At 40.0% G+C, this 23,585-nt stretch overlaps 1 protein-coding gene across 2 annotated transcripts in view; it reads right to left on the reverse strand.

Moving 5' to 3' along the window:
- Nucleotides 1–23,585, reverse strand: part of ell2 (elongation factor for RNA polymerase II 2) — an 83,129-nt gene that overhangs the window by 52,399 nt on the left and 7,145 nt on the right. For both annotated transcript variants that reach the window (XR_011889501.1, XM_072281311.1), the window contains exon 2: nt 8,099–8,146. Coding sequence is in view for 1 of the 2 variants with exons in the window: in XM_072281311.1 (XP_072137412.1) it covers nt 8,099–8,146 (48 nt within the window). In the remaining variant the exon portion in view is untranslated. The remainder of the gene's footprint in view (nt 1–8,098; nt 8,147–23,585) is intronic.

Raw genomic sequence — 23,585 nt, forward strand, 5'->3', positions numbered from 1 at the left:
CACGGTTCTTTACTGGCAGAAACCGAACTCGGCACACACGCACGAATCAATACGGGCCTAATAGCATATGCAACGACGTGTCACTACAACATAAAGTAGTCCCCTATTATACTGTAGGCTATACAGTACACTCCTCCCCTTTTATTTTAATAGTGTATCTACTTTTTTTTGCTGGGGCACTATGCTAAACAAATAGATTGCCCTTAACATACAAACGCCTAACATTTACTTACTTAGTAACTTAATAATATCAAATTATAACAAGCTTTTTTTTAAAAACTTTTGGTCTAAGATTCATTTATAATCAAGTTTCGGGGGGGGGGGGTCTTCTCTGCCACTCTGGGTAACGTCTGTCAATAAACTTGTTTGTTTTAATACAGATTTCCATATAAAAGTCATGAAAAGTTGACCTCTGAGCATAGGGAGTTAAAAAGATGTGCACCTCCAACTTGCTAAGAGTTCTAGGCAGTAGATCACCTCCGTATAATGAATACTCCTCTGTGCAGCTGTCCTAGATATATACGCATCTTTGTGCTATCACTTGCCTTCCTTACCCATATCTCATTTGTTCCAACTGAGCTAATTACACAGCCAATCTTCATATTCTCCTTAGGTTCCAAATAGATAGCCTGACCTTTATGATCCCATCTCTTATCGTAATATAACTTTCCATCTTCTATTCGTGTTTCATATCTTTGTGCTGGTGATTCAGCAGGGGTACTGGGAAGATGCTCAGGAGAAGACAGATGCTGGTCTTTTCGGAGATTTAAGCTGATTGAGAGATCACAGATCTTCCATTATCTGTTCAGCTGTTAACAAGTAATTTAACTGCGCAGGTGCAGGTTTTCGTCTTTTGCCTGTAATTGGAGCAGGGTCAGTAGGTCTCTTCCTTAGTTTCCTAGTCATTATTGGCTTTACCTCCATAGAATCTCCTTTGTTAGAAGTTCCGTTGTTAGCCTCTCATTCTCAAACATCTTTTTCTTTTCTTCTAACTCAATCTTTTTATCTTCAAATTCCTTCACTGCTGCTTTCTTCTCTTTAATATAATTCCTTTCCACTTGTTCTGTCTCCAGTTGCAGAAAAAGCTCTGCATTTCGTATTCTTCGCATTTCGTATTCTTTCCTTGTATTGTTGATCTAGTTTCTTCATCCTTTTCTGATACTCCTGCAAAGTGCCTTCCTGTAACTGCCTGTTGAGAGGTGTCCCTTTCTCCTGGTACATCTGCTTTTAGTTCCAGATAGTCTTCACCATCCTGCTTATTGGCAATATCTGTCTCCCTTGCATCTTCTGTATCTTCATCCGAGTCGCAGCCACGGATACTGCGTTCGTCCTCATCATCGACACTGCCTAGCTCCTCCTCGTCGTTGTAATAGTCGACAATGGGTGAGAGGAGAGCTGCGGACATCTTCCCCCTCGAGCGCCCCTCCTTTGTTGACATATCTAGTGCCTTGATGGTGAGCCAATCCAACTGGATTTTCCTGAGCCATTCACGTCCCAGCAACGGTGGTGCTCCATTTTTCAGTACATAGAACCCTGTGCTGCTATTTTCATTGATATTGCAATGTTTAGTGCTTTCTCGAATGCAAGGTCTCTTTCACACTGAAGCTTCTTCTGTGTAGTTTCACAGTGCATGCCACACACTAACCTGTCCCTCAATGCCTCCAATAGACCAGCTCCAAATTGACAATGTTCTGATAACTTGCGCAATTCAGCACAATATTCAGAAATGCTTTCATTTTTGCTCTGATCCCGATCGTGAAATTTAAATCTTTCAGCAATGACCAGTGGTTTGGGGTTTAAATGCTGTTGGAGAGTGTCTACTATTTGCTTGAACGTTTTGTCAGCTGGCTTTTCAGGGGTTAACAAGCTCCGTAGCAAGCCGTATGTTTTTGCTCCCATGATACTGAGTAAGACGCTGGCTTTCTTTTCATCCTTAACACTGTTAGCCTTACAATATAACTCCACTCTTCCAATGTAAGTTGCCCAGTCTTCAATGCCACTATCAAATACTGTAATGGTTCTAATCATCGTCATCTTTGTTATGTTAATTAAGCCCCATTCTCCCCTTATTTTCCTTTTTGACTAACGTGTTCTTTTTGCTAGCGCCATGAGCGCATTTTGTCTAGATGTGTGTGTTGCTCCTTTTTATCTCCCTTCTGGGGCAGGCAGACCCTCAGCCCCTGGGGGGGTCAGCGCCATTTGTGGTCTCTGCTGGACGTGCTGCGGATCCCACTGCTTCTCTTGGTCTCCCGACCCCAGCTGTGCTTCCGCTTCCTTTCAGACTTGCGGCCTCGCTCTGCCTCCTTCTCTCACTCCTTGCGCTCTTCTTCCGAGTGTCGTTATCAATTAAAACACGGCGTTCCGATACAATGTAGGTTCATTAACCTCGTCGCCAATTTGTCGTGTATGTGGCCTGGTTACACAACAATGCTATTAATAAAAATGCTGGCAACTGGAGCTAAGGTTCATGGTTCTTTACTGGCAGAAACTGAACTCAGCACACAAGTACAGATCAATGTGTCTAATAGCGCATGCAACGATGAGTTACAACATAAAGTAGTCCCCAATTATGCTGTAGGCTATACGGTACAGGAACATATTTCCTGGTTCTCATACTGATTTGCCTTCAAATATCCAGTCCACATTTACCAACTAATAACAGCCTGGTAAAATGTTCCTAAAACATGGCCTTTACACTTGCATTTATACCTTTTGCAAATCTGTGCTAAATCTAACTAAATTATGATAGCACATTCCTGTCACATTTCTATTTTACCTGGTTCAGTTCTTAAGACTAAATCCAGCAAGACCTGCTCTCGCGGATTTATTTATTTATTTTTTAAAATGGCATGCAAAAAGTTCGGAAGCATTTAAGCTTTATTATCCTAGTTTTCAAGATGGTGCCAGTATCTGGCAACTCAGTGTGTGCTCTCCTGAGCAAACTGCTGGTCAGATTGAAGCTGAGGGGCTTCAGGCGACAGGCCCAGATGGTATCCCGGGACGGGTTCTCCAGGCCTGTGCAAGTGAGCTAGCTGGAGTGTTTGCTGACATCTTCAACTTCTCCTTGCTTCAGTCCAGATCCCCTCGTGTTTTAAGGCGGCAACGATAATCCCAGTGCCGAAGAAGAGCAAGATGGCATGCCTGAATGACTATCGACCTGTGGCTCTGACATCAATTGCTATGAAGTGCTTTGAGCGATTGGTTATGGCACACATCAACCACAGCCTACCACTCAACCTCGACATTTTGTAATTCGCCTACCGGAGGAACAGGTCAATGGAAGATGCCATCTCTCTGGCCCTACATTCCTCCTTAGAACACCTGGAGAATAAAGATGCATACGTAAGGCTCCTTTTCATTGACTACAGCTCTGCCTTTAATACCATCATTCCAAATAAACTGATTCCTAAGCTCCGGAACCTGGGCCTTAGCACTTAGATCTGCAGCTGGATCTTCAACTTCTTCACAGACAGGACCCAGGCTGTAAAAATAGGGCACAAGCTCTCCTCTACAATCACTCTGAGCACCGGCGCCCCACAAGGCTGTGTACTCAGCCACCTGCTGTACTCACTGTACACCCATGATTGTGTAGCCAAGTTTCCATCGAACTCAATATACAAGTTTGCTGGTAACACCACAATTGTAGGCCGTATCTCGGGTAATGATGAGTTTGAGTATAGAGAGGAAATTAAGAACCTGGTGGCATGGTGCAAAGACAATAACCTATCCCTGAATGTCAGCAAGACGAAGGAATTGGTTGCTGACTTCAGAAGGAGTAGTGGATCGCACGACCCACTTTACATCGGTGGTGCGCAAGTGGAACAGGTCAAAAGTTTTAAGTTCCTCGGGGTCAATATCACAAATGACCTGTCTTGGTCCAACCAAGCAGAGTCCACTGCCAAGAAGGCCCACCAGCACCTTTACTTCCTGAGAAAGCTAAAGAAATTTGGCCTGTCCCCTAAAACGCTCACTAATTTTTATAGATGCACGGTAGAAAGCATTCTTCTAGGGTGCATCACAACCTGGTATGGAAGTTGTCCTGTCCAAGACCGAAAGAAGCTGCAGAAGATTGTGAACACAGCCCAGCACATCACACAAACCAATCTTCCGTCCTTGGACTCACTTTACACTGCGCGCTGTTGCAGCAGTGCTGTCAGGATAATCAAGGACACGACCAACCCAGCCAACACACTTTTCGTCCCTCTTCCCTCTGGGAGAAAGCTCAGGAGCTTGAAGACTCGTACGGCCAGATTTGGGAACAGATTCTTTCCAACTGTGATAAGACTGCTGAACGGATCCTGACCCGGATCTGGGCTGTACCCTCCAAATATCCGGACCTGTCTCTCGGTTTTTTTTTTGCACTACCTTACTTTCCATTTTTCTATTTTCTATTTATGATTTATAATTTAAATTTTTAATATTTACTATCGATTTGTAATCCAGGGAGCGGGAAGCGCAGAATCAAACATCGCTGTGATGATTGTATGTTCTAGTATCAATTGTTTGGCAACAATAAAGTATAAAGTATAATACTGGTCAAAAATTTTCAGCTTTAATTCCCTCATCCATTGATGCTTCTCAGAATCCTGCGTATATATTTGCTCCTGCCAACACTGTTTGGAGCCTTATAGTACACTCTTTGAAATGTGAATGTCTTTTTTTTGGTTCCACATTTAACCCATGTGGTTTCATTGGTTAATATTTCCATAAACTTGTATCCAGCATCTGCAGATTTTCTCATTTGCAACTTATATCACCTCACTGTTTCCTTGCCAATGCAACTCCTACCTTGATACTTTTATCTCCTTAAACCAATTTTGCTGAAAATCCTGTTTAATAGGGAATGTCGAACTGTCCTTTTGTATTCAATAATGACCGTGATAGTCTGATATCTATAAGTAACTTCAGCTCATCCACGTTCACAAGCTGTCTGCATAAAAGCACTGTCGGTCTACTTGATCAATGTTTTCTTCTCCTTTCCCTTTCCCAGCCACTCTCCAATACTATTCCTCCCCCAATCTTTATCATTAGCTTCGCGTCCCCCCCCGCCTTCTTTCCATTTAATAAATCCCACCTTTCACAGCCTTGCTCCCTTCTGAAACTGATGTTCCCATAACTGTCAAAATGGCACAAATATACTTCTCCCTAAGGATTCTGGTCCCAACCACATGACATGCAATGATCTGCCTTACATAAATGCTCCTCTCTCTATACAGGGTTCAATGACCTTGGAGATTAAAAGATGGTAAGATGGTCATAATTTTGTCAACCATAACTTCATGTGCATTTTCCTATATCAGTATTCAATGGCATGTGGCAAAGGCAATAATCTAAAGATTTTAATGCAGAACTCCTTTTTTTTTAAGATCACAGTTTACAATCTGCAATTCATCTGGATGGTATCATATCATAATTCACTCTACACACATACCACCTGGACTCCAGCCTATGATAATCCACAATCCCACTTTAATGTCAGCAATATCTTCAGTCCTAGCACCACAAAGACAATTTGCCATTTGGGAGTCAAATCCGACCACAAATGTTTTGTTTCACACCTTCCACACCTAGTGAATCAATCTCTCACTCTCACTCACTCACTGCAGATACTTCATCTGTGGCATGACCAGCTCTAGAAACATGAATTCCAAGTAACACTCAGCTTTATGTATTCCAAATGGTTGTACTTAATAATACAGGGTGCATCTAACAAAAAGGTGACATACACTGTGCAACGAGGAAAATAGCTTTCTGAACTTTCCACAGTCAAGGACTTTGCCATGGCTTCATTTGCTGAAATAACTAAAAATTCCACAGTTCTAGGTCACAATTAAACCATATACTTTTCTGAATTTAAATAATCTCAATTTACAAATAAAACAAATACTTTTTTTTTTAAGATTATGAGAACACTCAGTCCTCTTTTATTGTCATTTAGAAATGCATACATGCATTAAGAAATGATACAATGTTTCTCTGGAGTGATATCACAGAAAACAGGACAAACCAAAGACTAACACTGATAGAACGACATAATTTTAACATATAGTTACAGCAGTGCAAAGCAATACCATAATTTGACGAATAAACCATGGGCATGGTAAAAAGTCTCAAAAAGTCCCCGAGTCGATCGACTCCTGAGTCCCCAATAGCAGGCGTCAAAAGGGAGAACTCCCTGCCATAAACCTCCAGGCACCGTCAACTTGCCGATGCCTTGGAAGCAGCCGACCACAGCCGACACCGAGTCCATCCATCTGAAAACTTCGAGCTTCTGACCACCCTCTCTGATACAGCCTCCCGAGCGCCTTCGACCTCGCCCTGGCCATTAAAACACGCAAAGCCGAGGATTTCGGGACCTTCTGCTCCGGAGATTCCAGTTACCACACAGTAGCAGCGGCAGCGAAGTGGGCATTTCAGAAGTTTTCCAGATGTTCCTCTGTACTCTCACGTCCGTCTCCATCAAATCAGAATTGTGCATGGTCCCCTACTTGACAGATAACAGACATCACCACCAAAGTGGCCACGTGCGCTGTCATCTTTTCCTCCAAAGGAGAAGGTTTTTTTAAAAAAAAGCAAATAACCAGTCTAGCTAAACAGCAGACCATGGTAAAGTTTTCAAACAGTACTCATTTAACTATACTCTGTGACCTTTCCTAGTGGGGTTTTGTGACTAAGGCAGAGCCAGTAGTTGCATAAGGTTTAGAAGATCTATTTGGGATTCAAAGAGAAGAAAAAAAATGCGAGTTAGTTAAGACGAGAAACTCAATTGTAATGACAAAGGCATGTGAAACCCAAGTGCTCAGAGATAGCTGGAATAGTCCAGGGGATTTAATTCTTGCATTTGAAAACGTCAAGCAGATTTTGTACTAGTACTCCCCAAAGACCCCTAACTAGAAAAAACAAAAATCACCAAACTGCAAGTCCAATAGAAGCACCAAAGGCAAAACAAGCACAATGAAATATTGTCAGGACATCAATTCTAGTTTTATTAGGTTGGGAAGATCAAGGCAATAACTTAAAAGCTACAGTTCTGGTTTACAGGTACTTCAGTAATCCTGACAACTGACTCAATTGGGAAAAGTGTCCAATTGTTACTTTTTATAGTAGAGCTACTAGGACTTGATGTTTCGATCCCTATGGTAAGTTGGCACTCTCGATATTGGCAGTGGGTTTGGAGTGGTGACAAGGAGGGAGGGTAGGTACGTCATCGGGGCCCGTACATAACAAAGCAAAATGTTCACATTTAGGATGTAAACTATGATGAAGTGTCTTGGCCCAAAATATTGACTCTTTATTCTTCTCCATAGATGCTACCTGATTTGCTGAGTTCCTACAGCATTCAGTGTGTTGCTATGCAAAATATATAGTTCCTTGTTATTTACTTACCAGTTCTCCTTTCTGATTGGCAATTTCATCTTTAACATAAATGCTTGTAGCAATTGGAAATGACTGTTTCAAGGAGGAATTGACACACAAACTGCAAACCCATTTTTGCAAACATTTTTTAAAAATTGATTAACATATTTATAACTAAATCAAGTCAGCAATCTTCGCAGTTAAAAACTTGGCAACCCCATTTTACACTAGACGTGCAAAACAATCCTTTCTAACTTGCTATTGTGTTTTTACAAAAGCAACTGATTTAGGTTCCTGAGGAGATATCCTGTTATCTAACTAACTCACTTAGATAATTAATTCAAGATGAAAACCATTTTGAAGTGGATAGAATTAAATCGACACGAGTTTTTTGTTTTAAATCATTTGATAAAATACAATATAAACTCTGTTAATGTTTAAACCATTAAATTTTGGTGCATGTGAACTTACTGGAACATATAGTGCCAAATCTTACTGGCTATAACAACAGATGCATTGGAACTTGTGCTCAGCTACTCAAACTATTAGTCATAAACTTGCATACATCTGCTTAGTTAGGGATGGGGCAGGGGGGAGTGGGAAAATGGGAGAAGATCAGCCACCATATTCACTTGATTCAAAAGTACTTGACAATTATATCTAATATCACAATCAAAACATCCAATGACTCAAATAGTGGGAAATACTATTTTGTATATAACAAAATTCAAGTTTTTCTTACCCCTTGAAGTCCTTGGAATTGTATTGTTGGCTGAGAAATAGATGAATTCTGAAAAGAAGAAACAAGAATGAGTTTCAAGAATTAAGCTAATACAAAATGCAAGAAATGCTGCCTGATCCAGTATTTCTAGCATTGTTTTATTTTCACATTTGCTTTTGAGAGTAGTTAACTATTCAAAGTTCTATTTGCAAGATATTTTCTAAGTAATTGCTATTTCAAGGTCGTACTTTACAATGACAACATGCATAGCAAATACGGTACACAAGAGACAGAAAATTTAACACCATACTACGCATTGTGCCAGAAGACTTATGCAACTGAGAATCAGAGCAGGCAAAATTAACTCGGGAAGGTAGAAGGTATTGGGGCTGACACTAAACAAATTATCTAGCTGACAAAAATACCCTATGCAATCCTATCTTTGCACAATAGTGGAATTTCAGTTTTGGATTATGAAATGTACGTATGGAACAGTTTAGCACAGGGACAGACTAGTCAGTCAGAATGTTGTGCCAAACTAATTAGATTAATCAATGCCCCAATAAACTAGTCCTTCCTGCCTATACAACGTCCATATCCTTCCATTTCCTTTAGACCATAAGACATAGCAGAATTAGGACATTTGGCCCATTGAATCTGCTCTGCCATTCCATCATGGCTGATTTATTATCCCTCTCAACCCCATTCTCCTGCCTTCTCCCCGTAACCTTTCATGCCTCGACTAATCTAGAACCCATCAACCTCCACCTTAAATATACCAAATGACTTGCCCTGCACAGCTGGTTGTAGCAATGAGTTCCACAGCTCCACCACCCTCTGGCAAAGGAAATTTTTTTCTCATCACAGTTCTATAGGGACGTCACTCAATTCTGAGTCTGTGTCCTCTGGTCCTAGACTTCCCTATTATAGGAAACATTCAATAAGTTGCAATGAGATCCTCCCTCATTCTTTTAGGCTCCAGCAAGTATACGCCCAGAGCTATTAAACGCTCCTCATACATTAACCCTTTCATTCTTGGACTAATTCTCGTGAACCTCTTCCAGACCCACTCCAATGCCAGCACATCTTTTCTTAGAAAGGGGCCCAAAACTGCTCACAGTACTCAAAGTGCAGTCTGACCAAAGTTTTGTAAAAGCTCAACATTACATCTTGCTTATGTGTTCTATTCCTTGTACTAACATTACATTTGTCTTCCTTACCACAGATTCAACCTGCAAGTTAACCTTTGGAGAATTCCGCACAAGGACTCCCAAGTCCCTCTGCATCTCTTCTTTACATTCCTTTGCCTATCTAGACACCTCTTGAATGTCTACCATATTTGCCTTGCCCAACACCCCAGGCAGCACATTCCTTGTACTCACCTCTATGTAAAAAGAAAATGCCCTGCACATCTCCTTCAATCTTGTCCTCTTGCATCTTAATACATGCTTTGTGATACTAGACATTTCAACTCTGATAAAGGTACTCTATCAATACCCCTCAATCTTATAACCCTCTGTTAGACCTCTTTTCAATCTCTGCAGCTTCATAGAAAGAAATCCAGTTGTCTAACCTCTCTTTATAGCACATGCCCTGTGCTCCAGGTAGCATTGCTTTCTGTGTCCTCTCCAAAGTCTTGATATCTTTCCTATAATGAGGAACTAGAACTGGATGCAAAATTCTAGATGGAGTCTAACTCAAGTTTTATAAAGTTGCAACAGAGCTTCCAACCCTTGCCTCTATTCCTCAATCAATAACAGCAAGCATGTCATACACTTTCTTTCACACACCATCAATCTGTGTATAGAGCTTTTAGGAAGCCATAGACTTAGACCCAAGGTGTCTCTCCCCATCACTGTTAAGGGCCTTGCCACTGCTCCACACTAATCTCTTTATCCTACACTTCCTCCTTCTTTGTATATACTGATGCCAAGTATTCATTTAGGACTTCACCCACATCCTCTACCTCCAAGCACATGTTCCCTGCATTCTTGAGTGGTTCTACCTGCTCCCTACTTATCCTACTGCTCTTGATGGATGCATAAAATTGCATGGGATTCTCTTTAATCCTACTTGCCAAGGACTTTTCATAGCCCCTCCTGTCTTTCCCAATTCCCTTCTTGAGCTCTTTTCTAGCTTCTTTATAATCCTGAAATTATTTGATTTTAGCTTCTTTACATGCATCTCATTTTTCTTAACTAAATTCACTATCTTTTGATGTCCCTTACATTGTCTTTCCTTAACTGAACACACCTGTCTTGTTGTTTGTGCAATTGATCTTTAAACACCCTCCATGCCAGATGTGGTTTTGCCCATAACCAGAAGTTCCCAATTAACTATCCCTAGTTCCTGCCTAATGATCTTGTAATTTGCCTAGCTTCAAGTTAATGTTCTCCCAAAAAGTCCATACTTCTCCTTATCTATAGCTATGTTAAATCTTAAGTTATAACCACTGTTCCCCAACTCAAGGGTCCCCACCGCGGACTGGTTTAATATTGACAATATTCTTGCGGACCAGCTGACGGGGGGGGGGGGGGGGAGAGAGGGGGGGTGGTGTGTGTGTGTGTGTGTGTGTGTGTGTGTGTGTGTGTGTGTGTGTGTGTGTGTGTGTGTGTGTGTGTGTTCATTCAAGTTCAACAGTGTGTGACAGGGAATGAGGAAAAGTACAGCTGATTCACATCGTTTCCTCATGGCCCGGTAGCACATCTTTGTGGCCTGGTGGTTGGGGATCATATGCTCTGATCTCCAACTGAAAGGAGAGTAACCTGGCCAGGCTCATTATCCAACACCAGGTCCAGTATGGCCCCTCCTCTGGTGGACTATCTGCATATTGATTTAACAAACCCTCCTGAATGCACCCAAGCTATGCCCTGTTTAAATTTTCCACAAGGAACCCTCAATCCATTAGCTGAATTCACTCACAACAACTGGTTTTTACTTCCGCAAAATATAGTAAGCAGCAGCCAACCCACGTCTAAGGAATTTTTATCCATAAACTAATTTAAATGAATACAGGGAATGTCCTGTGCCAAAAGAACAATATTGCTTCCATACCATTAACTTGGAAGTAAAGCTGACTGGGATTCCTTTTTCCCAAAACATTAACTTCTTGCTGGGCTATAGAGCATGAAAGTGTCACATACACTCCTGTGCCTGATCCAAACAGCCAATGTGCATGTATACGGGTCCTCCCCAAGTTATGAATAGTTTGCAAGTCAAAACTGTGATGGTGAACCAAGTTCCCACATAGAGACTATCCCTGCAGTCCCACAGCCACTAGCAAATTCATCCAGTTTGACTTGCAAATGATGGTTTTTACATGCAGTCTATATAAAAGTCAAGCATTCTTAAACCTAAAAGCATCCTGTGTTGAAGTACTCAATGATGAAACCTAACAGAGCAAACCCTATGGTAACTGGAAACCTGAATAAAACCAAACACACCAAGTTTTGCAATCAGGATACTTGTACAAGTATAGAATTTCATCTTGATGACTTTGCAACAGAATTTATGTGCAAAGTCATCAACCACAAAACATTCTCCCTGCATAGAGGCTACCTTTCAGATTATATTATAGCTATCTTGCATGTTCATGCATGATGTACAAGTAATCCTAGCAGGTATTACAAGAGCAATAAATGAGAATGACAACATCAAAATAGCAATCAGCAAGGCACTTTATGTGGCCCTACATGGTGGACTGGCCCATAGTCCAGAAGTTTCAAGCACATGGGATGCAAGCATACTGCCTAATTAGCTTCAAAACTGGCTTGGTTATGAGAGGCAATAAGCAATGGTGGAAAGGTGCATTCCTTATTGGAAATCTGTGACCAATAATATACTGCTGGAATAGCAACTAGGATGTAAATACAGGCACTGTGTTTATTAAGTTTACAGATGGTACAAAAGTTGATGATGGTGTGGACAGACAGGATTACAGCAGGATAAGGAGGAAAGTTGAACAGTGGTTGAAGATGGAATTTATTACAAGTGTGATGTAATGCATTTTGGAGTGTTAAACAGTAAATAGCAAGGCGCGAAGGGAAGTTGAGGGACCTTGGGTTCAGGACAGGAGGGCTAATGATGATTTGATAGAAGTACATTAAAATTATGAGGTACAGACAGGTAGGTATTTTTTCTCACCATGGCAAAGGAATAAAAACAAGTAGTGATGGGTGTGAGGACATTTTACAAGGATTTGAGGGGAAGGCTTGATACCTGAGCTTACTACCAGAGGTGGTAGTATAATCACATACAATCACTGTCTAAGACACATTTATACAGACAAGATACAGGATACAGACCTAACATGGGAAAATGGGATTTTTACAGACAGGCAAAAAAAGGTTGTCATGGACATTGTGAGCTGAAGAGCAGATTTTGTGCTGCACAACTCTTCTTCCAAGACCAGATAACACTTGCTAATAGACTTGGAAGCACTGAGGCAAATACAGAGCTTCTGCAACCCAAGATCACCTCAAAAGATCATGCACAACTTTAAGACTGCCATGCTACCTTTGTTCTTCACTGGATTTAGTTATTACTTTCCATTTTCTTTGGAATCCAACATAAAAATTGAGAAATTGTAAACTCCCACAGATGTGGAACTTTTTCTTAAATTTTTACTACATAGATGTCATTTTTTTCTATCTTAAAACTATATTGATTCTTGAGCATATCTAAATAGTGTGCTAAAAGTTGCTTAATGAACGGAAGCTACCTGAAACCATCACCATAGCTCAACAGAATGCAATGATCAGACCGTTTGACATCACATATTTTCTAAATAATGACTTTCTCTGTACTGTATTGATTCTGCAAGCTGCCAAGTATTTCTAATATTTTTCTATGAAATGAATAAAATTATGACAGGGAAGGAGACTTTTTTTAATTAGTTAAGAACAAGCAATAATGGGATAATAAAAAAAAGGAAAATTCCCCTTAACCAGCTCATCCAACTGTATATCCCATCTCTAAAATGTTGAGCTCAGTGATCCATTCCAAATATTAGTAGCTTGAGTAGGGTCTATTTTAAACACAGTGCTCATGACTTTTAAATTTGCAGCCTTCTGTCCTCAACATTGTAGCCATGGCTTTTAATACTCATATGCATATTTAAATTACATCGCAATGAAGTCACCAGTAAAACTTATTCCACATATCAAGGAAAGTTTCTCACATCTTTCCTCATAATTCATGCTCTTTTAGACTTGAAATAGTTCTTGCTTGCTACTTGCGTTCTTCCAACAATTAGAGCATCTTTTTATAAATTATTTTTATAAATTATCCATTGCTTAAATATCAAAAACGCAGCTTTTATATGCACCTCCCATTTTAAGTATCAATAGTCATTCCTAGTATTGAAGTTGTATTCTTTCCTGTACATTGTATGCTAGAAATATATTTAATTAAATTTCATTAGTCATTCATTCTCAATTACTCAAATCTCAAGCTTGCTGGATAAGTTTAAACTTGAAGATGGCCAAGTTTACTGTTGGTTAACAAAGATTCGCATAAAATCAGAATTTGGAGCAGGCTGTATTTACTTTCACACTACAATAAAATCTAAGGAAATGTTTCCCATTAATTGTGCATGAAAGAGACTCACCATCTTAAACCAGCCTACAATAATTGCGTTGATTTATTCAACTGTTGCGATAATTGCAGTCTGCAAGTGTATTTGCCTAGACAGTGGATTTTGGTTAATTGGGCAGCTGCTTAACTGGGACAACTATTAAAGAACAAAAATAATCAAGGAAATAGCCGGGATTCCCTTTGCTTGTTTGGGGCACCATGTCGCTTAATTGGGACAGGAGACTGCTGCCGAATAGTTTCTATCTAGCAGCAGTAGTGTGACAATGGAACAATTTCACTACTTCAACATGTTAGAAACTACAATGAATTTGAAGCTATTAACAATTATGTTGAATATTACAATGAATATGAAGAAATGGAGGATATAATTGTCAAGAGCATTGTATGAAAGCAGTCCATTATCTGCACTAGGCATCTGCCCTAATTTTGTTCACATAGTCAATTAAAAAACCACAGCAGTGTGTTGGTTGTTGCCATATCTGAAAATGATAGCGAGATCTGAACAGCAGTTTTTAAAAGTGGAAAAGCTGATGCATTGGGACAGTTTTATTTTCTCGACCTTAGATGTCCAGGTCCAGTGTTGATCTCATCTGCCCAGTCTGCCATAGTTGACTTCACATGCTAGGACAGAAAAGTCCATATTTCACCAAGGTATGTGGCCTGCTGGGCATCCTCACCTATTTTAGCCCACCTGTTAAAAGCGATGTACCCCAGGGTGTGACCGCTGTTGCATACAAACAGCTACCTGGAGTGACAAATGAGAGTTAAGTGTCTAGTGGGGACCAAAGGTGAATGAGCTGCCTCGGAGTGGACATGACAAGCCCCTTCACCAGAGATGCTACCCCTCCCTGGACACTCCAGACACAGCAGTGTACATTGGATGAATTCCTCTGTCAATAACTTTAGCTTTATAGTACTGTAGTAAATTGGTAATGTAATCTGCTCTTATTTCATTTACATACATAATTTATTACTCTTAATCAGTAGTTTGTCTTTTTAAAAAAAAATACTTTTAACTATTTCCATGAAACTTCAGCTAAATGGGCAGCCGCTTAATTGGGCCAAAATGTACTAGTCTCAATTCTAGTATCCACCAGTTCAAACAGGAAAGACACATTATGCTTGAGACTCTATCTGCCATATACACAGTACCTTAAAAATTGTGCATGGAAAAAAATTAGATTAGCCTCCAAAACATTACTCTGACCTCATTTTGTAACATTTTGCATCTGTAACATTAACTCAAGTTTGCCTAATCAATAACCAAATGGGGATCTTATGGACAAAGATCAATCCACAAATTTTGTTAGCCATTCCTATGAGCTCATTGAGAAACACATCCCCAACTTTGTTACAGTACTGCCCCAAAAATAACAAACCATTTGTAACACACATCAAAGTTGCTGGTGAACGCAGCAGGCCAGGCCTTCGGCCCAAAATGTCGACTGCACCTCTTCCTAGAGATGCTGCCTGGCCTGCTGCATTCACCAGCAACTTTGATGTGTGTTGCTTGAATTTCCAGCATCTGCAGAATTCCTGTTGTTTGCGTTAAAAAAACCATTTGTACATTTATTTCCACCACCCCCCCCGCCCCCGGCTGAGACAGAGTATTAAAGTTCTACGTTCCTTGACTAGCCTCTAAAAATATTACTAAGTTCGTTTTGTTTAGTTTTCAATCCACCTGATGAGAAAAGCAAAAAGTCAGAATATTTTCTGCAAATTTTGCCAATTCCATTCTTTCTCCTTGCCCCACCTAAAATGTGGAAAACAATTAGGCCACCTCAACTTGTAATAGACTGAACATGGCAAATATCTTTCCTTCTATAGTGGACAAAAGCAAAGGGGTACCATTATTATGTTTATGGCACATACTGTGCATCAAGTCAGAATTCTACAGGATTCCTCATTCCCTCCATTCTACCCTCCATTTTACTTTGCTCAATCTATTCAGTTTTGCCCTTTATTCAAATCCCCATTCAGCTGTTCAGCGATTCCTCTACCTTTATCAGAAAAGGTCACAGAAAGCCAAATTAAAGACAAAATAATCTGTAGATGCTGGGGGTCAAAGCAACATTCACAACACGCTGGAGGAACTCAGCAGGTCGAGCAGCATCCGTAGAAAAGATCGGTCGACGTTTCGGGCCGGAACCCTTCGTCAGGACTGTAGGGGGAAGGGGCAGAGGCCCGATAAAGAAGGTGGGGGGAGGGTGGGAAGGAGAAGGCTGGTAGGTTCCAGGTGAAAAACCAGTAAGGGGAAAGATAAAGGGGTGGGGGAGGGGAGGCAGGGAGGTGATAGGCAGGAAAGGTAAAGGAGGAATAGGGGAAAACACAATGGGTAGTAGAAGGAGGCAGAACCATGAAGGAGGTGATAGGTAGCTGGGGGAGGGGGCAGAGTGACATAGGGATAGAGGAAGGGAGGGGGAGGGAATTACCGGAAGTTGGAGAATTCTATGTTCATACCAAGGGGCTAGAGACTACCTAGATGGTATATGAGGTGTTGCTCCTCCAACCTGAGTTTAGCCTCATTATGGCAGTAGAGGAGGCCATGTATGGACATATCTGAATGGGAGTGGGAAGCAGAGTTGAAGTGGGTGGCTACTGGGAGATCCTGTTTTGGCGGACGGAGCGGAGGTGCTCGACGAAGCGGTCCCCCAATCTGTACTGGGTCTCACCGACATAGAGGAGGCCGCACCGAGAGCACCGGATGCAATTAAGGAGTCTTTAATTGACAAATTAGAGAGTCTTTAGTCAAGAAATTGAATTCTAAAACAAAGTATCATACTTCACAACTTTGAGCAAATGAAAATACTGGAACTATTTATTAGGTCGGGTAAGACCTGGTGGAGAAACAGCTAGTACTTTACAGCAATGCCATTGAAGGTGAACGGGTATGCAATGCAAAACTACTTTTGTACTGCAAAACCAGATTTAATGTTTATAAAAAGCCTCAAGTGGAGAGAAAACATTCTTTGATAATAAATGCACTTTGAATCATACAGTGCACACAAATTATACAACCTTGAGATTTGTTTGCTTACAGGCAGTCGCAAGTAGGGAACCTGAAATAACCCAATTTAAAAAAATAATACCAGCCCACAGAGAAAGAAAAGCAGATCATGCAAACAGAAGTGAGTAACAACCATAGCATTCTGAACCAAACTGAGTCCTTAGATCCAAATCCTCAGAGCAGGCCCAAAGCCTCAGTATTCAGTTCATCATATTAGCAAGACAACAAATTACTGCAGAGTTTGCAGACATGAAGCACAGTAGCTGGAGGCAGTCTCACAGCTTTAGCATCATGGAGAGAGGTGCCCCCAGACTACCTGGGCAAGAGTTTAAATTGCCTGAACCTCACACTAGGACCTGGACCCCGCAGCTTTGAATTGTTCTGGACCTAGATTTTGCTGGCAGAGAAGCCATTCTCGATCTCTCCAAATAGGCTTGGTGCTTAGAGAGTGATCCAACCACGCCTGACTTTCGACACCCTGCCTTTCCAGTCTAAGCTACTAAATTAAATCTTACTTCAAAAGTACCCTGAAGCAAGGAAATAGGTCGGGGGTTCCCAATCTTTGTCTTGGACCCCTGCCATTAACCAAGGGGTTTGTGGACCCCAGGTTGGGGTCATTGGTTAAAACCTGTTTCAGTATGAACGACTTGACTTAATGTTTAACCCACAGACAGAGACTTGCATGTCAGTATGTAGTGCTTTGCAAAAATGTAAACAAGACATTTTTCCTAATAGCTTGAGTGGAAAAATTTCATCCAATTATTAAAATGAAGTTTCCATTAACCCTGTTAGATAATTTACTCAGAATTAATATTCCATGTGTAACAATGGGAAGTGGTTACAGGAAACTATTCAAATATGTCTGCAACACAGAAATAATAGCATCTGAACTTTAGATATTTAAAAATTAAATTTAGGAGTGTGACAGTTCAGTGGCAAGTTTAAGGAAAAAAATAGAGGAAGCCAGCCTCAAAAAGCTGGGCCAACTGCCATTTAGAAACTAGGATATCCAAGGAGAACGCTGTGTTCTTACAGAATTACATGAATGGTGAAGTTCAGCAAATAATTTGCATTGGTGATCTTTACATAAGGTAAGAAACAACATTTAATAGCAATACACATTGAAAAAAATCAATTTTATACATGGCTAGTACACACTAATACAACCGAAATAACACTTTCCAAAGCTCTATTTTCTTTTGAAAAAAAAACTGCTCCTATTTAAATACTTCTGCTTAAACTAATACATGTTCCAGCTTCCTCATTATAAGGCACTTTAAATCACTGCCATGCCTAATGGCTTGAGGGATGCTGGAGTAGACATCCAGTGCACATTTCAGCAAGATAGCTTCATGATTTATGCATAATGAGAAATAATAAAATCTTTCAAAATTCCAGCTCCACACATTTTGAAAAAAATTAAATCAGATTACAAATGTGTAGGGGAAGGACAACAGAAGCCAAAGCATGTTAAAATTTTAAATCATCATTTACACTATAATTCAAATATCTATTTCAGCCCAACAAATAGATAAACTTGCTCATTCCCCATGTGGTGATGAGCTATAATTCAACACAGGGACAGAAAAGTATATAGTTAGTTTCCAAGCATTTTGGGAGATGTATTTCAGTCTATTAAAAATTGATATGAATTAGCAAGCTGCTATTTTCATCAGTTGCTCTACAAAATTTCACATCAAGTTCCTTTGAGTCCACGTTTCTCAAAACATGTAGTTTGCAGTTCCTAGGTCTTTGGTCTTTAAGACTCTTCTCATTTAAATAAATAGGAAATACTTTTGTTTAGCAGTGTGGTGTTGACAGTGAAGACCGAAAAAAACTGAGGTATCCAAAGAAAAGGGTATAAAGGCAGAAGTTACAAACACAATTCTGCTTGGCTACAACTAAAATGCAGGTACAGGACTTATTTTACTGAATATTCCTCAAAAATTTATAATAGCTATATAAATGCAATCCAAAAACCATCTGTGAAAAACATATACTCACCCCTTTATTGTTTTCTCTGTCCATTTAACATTCTAACATCTAAAATAAGTGACACAAGGCAACAAACCAAAGTAACACAAAAAATTCTGGAGGAATGCAGATAGACAGGCAGCACCTAGGCAAGAGAATAAACAGACGATGTTTTCAGCCAAGACCCTTCATCTGGATCGGAAAGGAAGGGGAAAGAAGCCATAGGTAGGTGGGACGAGGGGAAGGAGTACAGGCTGGCAAGTGATAGGTGAAATCAGGTGACAGAGGGTGTGTCTGTGGGTAGGGGTATGAAATGAAAAGCTGGGAGGTAATAGGTGGAAAAAGGCAAAGGGTTGAGGAAGAAGGAATCCGACAGCAGAGGGAAGTGGACCTTGGGAAGACGAGGGCAGCAGAGAGAGGTGATGGGCAGGAGAGGAGAAGAGAAAGGGTAAAAGTGTAGCCAGAATGCGCAATGGAAAAAATGGCGGGGGTGAAATCGATATTCATGATCTCAGGTTGGAATAACAAAATCCCACAATATAACCGAAGCCCTTTTATCAAGCAAATCACAGATTTAGATGCCATTTCATTCAACAATTGGCTGGGACACCCAGATGAAGTAAGGAAAACAGACTACCAACTTCTGATTTCAGCACAATTATCTTGCATTTCAATTGTGGAGACCAGGTTTAAAAAATAGGGCAGGACAATGCTGAATAATAATCACTTTTTTGAAATACTGGATTTCAATTTGAGTCATATAAAAATGACTCTATTTTTATATAGCCCTAAAAGAGATTTCCTAACCAACTATAATAGGCTTTTCAATTTACTCATCATGTAGCTGTAGATCCAGATTATGCAGGTCCACCAATTCCATTTGAAGCCTGAAATCAACATTAAATATTAAAATAAAATATTGCAGTCAACTATAAATCCATTAGGGATACAATTGATAACTGGCTAATTTAATGACTAAGCAGAGAAGAAAATTTTATGAGGGGTCAATTTTACAGACGAGTTGTAATGTGGAGTGGGGAGGCAAGAGTTGGAGTGATAGCAGAGTGTGATAAATGGGAAGATCAGGATGTAATATCAAAAGATCTTTAGAAAATTTAGGTAAAGGTTATTATACATAATAGGACATTGGATGCAAGTAATGCATCAACTAATGGGAGAATTGATTAAGGGGCAAAATAACACTAAGGTGAGCTAATACTAAAGCTTTTATCAAACTTGTTAATGACTTATGAACTAGAGACTTGCTGATGGCACAAAACTGGATGAGACAGAAAGATGTGTAAAGGATATGAAGTCCACAAAGGGATATTGGTTAAATGTGTGGACAAACAAAAATAGATGAAGCACAATGGTCTACACTACATAAAAAGCTAATTATTAATTCAGGTAGTAAAACACTGGCAATTCAGTCTGGTAGCAAAACTTTTCACATGGAGAGTGACAAGCAATTGTTGATTGATCAAGAAATCTGGGAATACAATTTCATGAAGGATAATCAAGGACAGAAACAAAATATTGTCTATTTTTTGATCACCTCTGTTCTTTGTAACTATCAAGTTTCATAAAATGTCATTAAATTTCCAAGTTTCATCATGCTAGAGGTATTTTATAAATCCGACATTATCGGAGGTTCAAAATGAGGCAAAATAATTGCCATTCTAGTACAATTGATCAATTACGTAATATAAAGACTAGAGATTCTGTAAATGTTGGAAATCCAGATTAACACACAAAATGAAGGAACTCAGGTCAGACACATCCATGGAAAGGAATAAACCGTCCAAGTTATGGGCTAAACTCCTTCATCAGGACAGCAGTTACATACTGCTCTTTTGTCACATCGACCAATAGTTTCACATACACTCATGACATCCTGTTTCTCTATAGCCTGCATTAACCTTCCATTACCTTCAATCAAGGGCACTCAGCATGCATTTACTCAGGAAAAGATTGGTTCTGGTCAATTTTTAATACTTTTGTGGGAAATATACCTTGTTAGCAAGGTCAGCAGCATTTCACACACATCTACAATTAGTTATCAAAAGTGGCGACATGAATTACTGTCCTTAAGGCGAAGTCAGCCCTAAAGGATGGCTAAGAAACATTGCATGTTGTGGCAGTAAGAAAACATTTTTCTAAATCAGGATGGTGTGGAAATTGCAAGTTAGCACTACAGGCCTTATCCTTCCAGCAGTTCCAGTTTTGAACTGCTGAGGAAGTCTTGCCAAGGAGCATTTCAGGTTAGTGGTGCCTACATTGCAGAAAGTGCATCAAGAATTTAGTAAATATTTAAGGTGGTGGGTAGGTAAGGTACTGGTTCCTCTCTCCTGGATGCTGTCCAACATCAAGTGTTGGGGGGATGAGTAGCTTCAACCAGCAAATATTTCACATTGTCAAATTACACCAAATAACTATGAAAATACCAAGAACACCCAGTCTCTGACTCGTTCACAGCCTAAAGTGTATATGAATGAAGCAATTAACTTTCTGATCAATTATCAGTCAGGTTATTGATGACAAGACTGCTTACTAACTCATGTTGGAGATGGCAAATTGCCCAGTGCTCAAGACATGAATGTTACGTGCCACCCATCAGCAGCACCTCTCCCACCTTAGGATCTTGTGGGTTTTAAAAAAAAAAAAAAAAAAAAAAATACATGTATGCAGGCACTGACTGCGTTATCCAAGGACAGAATGAAACTGAGCACCCAGCAATTAATGACTAATATGCTCACTAAACTTCATGATTATAAAAGGCCACCATCAAAGCAGATATTTATTGAGATACGAGGAACAGGTCCTTCTGGCCCTTTGAGCCACACCACCAAGCAATCTTCCGATTTAACAGCTGCCTAATCATGGGACAATTTACAATGACAAATTGATCTATCAACCGGTAGGTGTCTGGACTGTGGGATGAGACCCACATGGTCATGGGGAGAATGTATAAACTGCTTACAGTCAGTGACAGGAGTTCAATCCCAGTCACCTATACTGTAAAGTGGTGTGCTAACCACTACACTATTATGCCACCCCTTGTGTATAAATTTGTTACACACCAGGCACCAAACTGAAGAATTTTTGCAGTAATCTTGAGGGCTGAAATAACTGACTTCCAACAAGCACAATGACTTTCCCTTGTGAAAAGCACAACTTAAACCAGTGTAAAGTTTTCCTTTTGATGTTATACCATCACTAGAATCTGCTTCTGGAATGCAGTTCATTTGCCCATGTTCAGACTCTCAGTACAAGATAGAGCAATCTTAATAGAATTCAATCAGTAAGTCAGTCATTCTCAATACTCTTTCAAATCAATTTCTATCATTTAACTAATAATTAAAAATACACAAAGTTGAAGGGTGAAAGCAGATCTAAGCGTATCAAATGACCTGATTACAAACATACACTTATCATTTAGCAAAAAAAATCTGACGATTGCTCAATGAGACCGACTAGAAGCACGGCTGATTTGTGAGTGTTGGTCTTGGGCAAGGAAGCTGGACTGCCATTAGGTTTAATTGTCTTAACTGTTTTTGTAGTCATTTCTTGGTATTACATGGGGCAAATTAATTTGGCCACGTTTATTTGTAATAAAACAATTCAGCATGGTAGTATGTATTGGAAACTCTACTTACCATTTCTGGCTGATGGTACTTGCGAACATATCAGTTTAGGCTTTCTATACTCCTCTGCTGGGTTCTGTCATCATTAAGGATGGGGATATTGAAGCTGCCTTCTCTCCAAGCAACATATTGTCTAGCACCAGTTCACAATTGGATGGGGCAAGACTGCAGAATTTCAATTTGATCCATTTGTTGAGGGATTATTAATCCTCATCTGTACCATGTAACCTGTATGCAGTGTCACACAGCCCTTTAGAAGGAAGGTGCAAGTGAGAGACAAGATTTCATTTCCTTCTCAAATAATACCTGGAGGTCATTCTTACCAATACATTCATGGTCAGACGCAGAAACCTGCAGAATTCTTTATGTGGTCCTTTCGTTACCAGCCAAGAACCGGTTGATAGCAGTTTCCCCTCAGAACTCAGCCAGCGATGGTGCTACTGTACCAATACCTGATGGACACTGTTCTCTAAATTTCATGACATATACTGGTATAGATATTAAACCTGATTCTGATATTCTGATTTACTGCTTCACCTAGGTGATGATCATTGTAAAATAAAATAGCAAGTTCGTCACCAGAGAGAAGGCAGTAGGGCGCCATCAGGAGGTTCCTTGCCTTTACGAAACTTCATACAACCATGAGTCAATGTTGGCACACCCAGTGACACTTTTCACCATTATATATTATTACAAAACCACTGTTAGAGGATATGCTCTGTTAATGGGGCGGGGATTGTGAAGTCTGAAATACTGGATGAATGATACTTCTGTGAGCACCATTTTAAGTACACTGCTGTGGGGAAGTTTGACCAATTCAGGCATAGATAATTGAAAATGTAATTAAAAGCTTTAATTTCTTTAAATTATTTATAGCAAGTCTTTTTATTAAGTAAATATTAAGCCCAAGATCCAAGGGAAAGTGGTGTCAGGTTAAAACTGGTTCAGTGGTAGGAAAAACAATGGCTGATAAAATTTTTAATGCCTGGAGATATATTTGCATGGGGTACTGCAGAGTTTGGTGCTATATTGCTCCCACTCTGTGTTTAATAGAGTACAGGTTAACTGTGAGGAAAGAGAACTGGATGGGAGATACAGGTGTCCCCTGCTTCACGAAAGTTCACTTTAGGCCACTTCACTTTTACGAAAGACCTACATTAGTACCTGTTTTCACTAACCGAAAGAAATCTGAAGAGGATTTTCACTTTTACGGAAAAAGGCGCCCGCTTTAAACTTGTGTTTATCCGGAGAAAGACTACCATGACCGTGAAGCCTTGTGCGGGCAGGT

The sequence above is a fragment of the Mobula birostris genome, chromosome 17 (genome assembly GCF_030028105.1).
Source record: "Mobula birostris isolate sMobBir1 chromosome 17, sMobBir1.hap1, whole genome shotgun sequence".
Classification (NCBI taxonomy): domain Eukaryota; kingdom Metazoa; phylum Chordata; class Chondrichthyes; order Myliobatiformes; family Myliobatidae; genus Mobula; species Mobula birostris.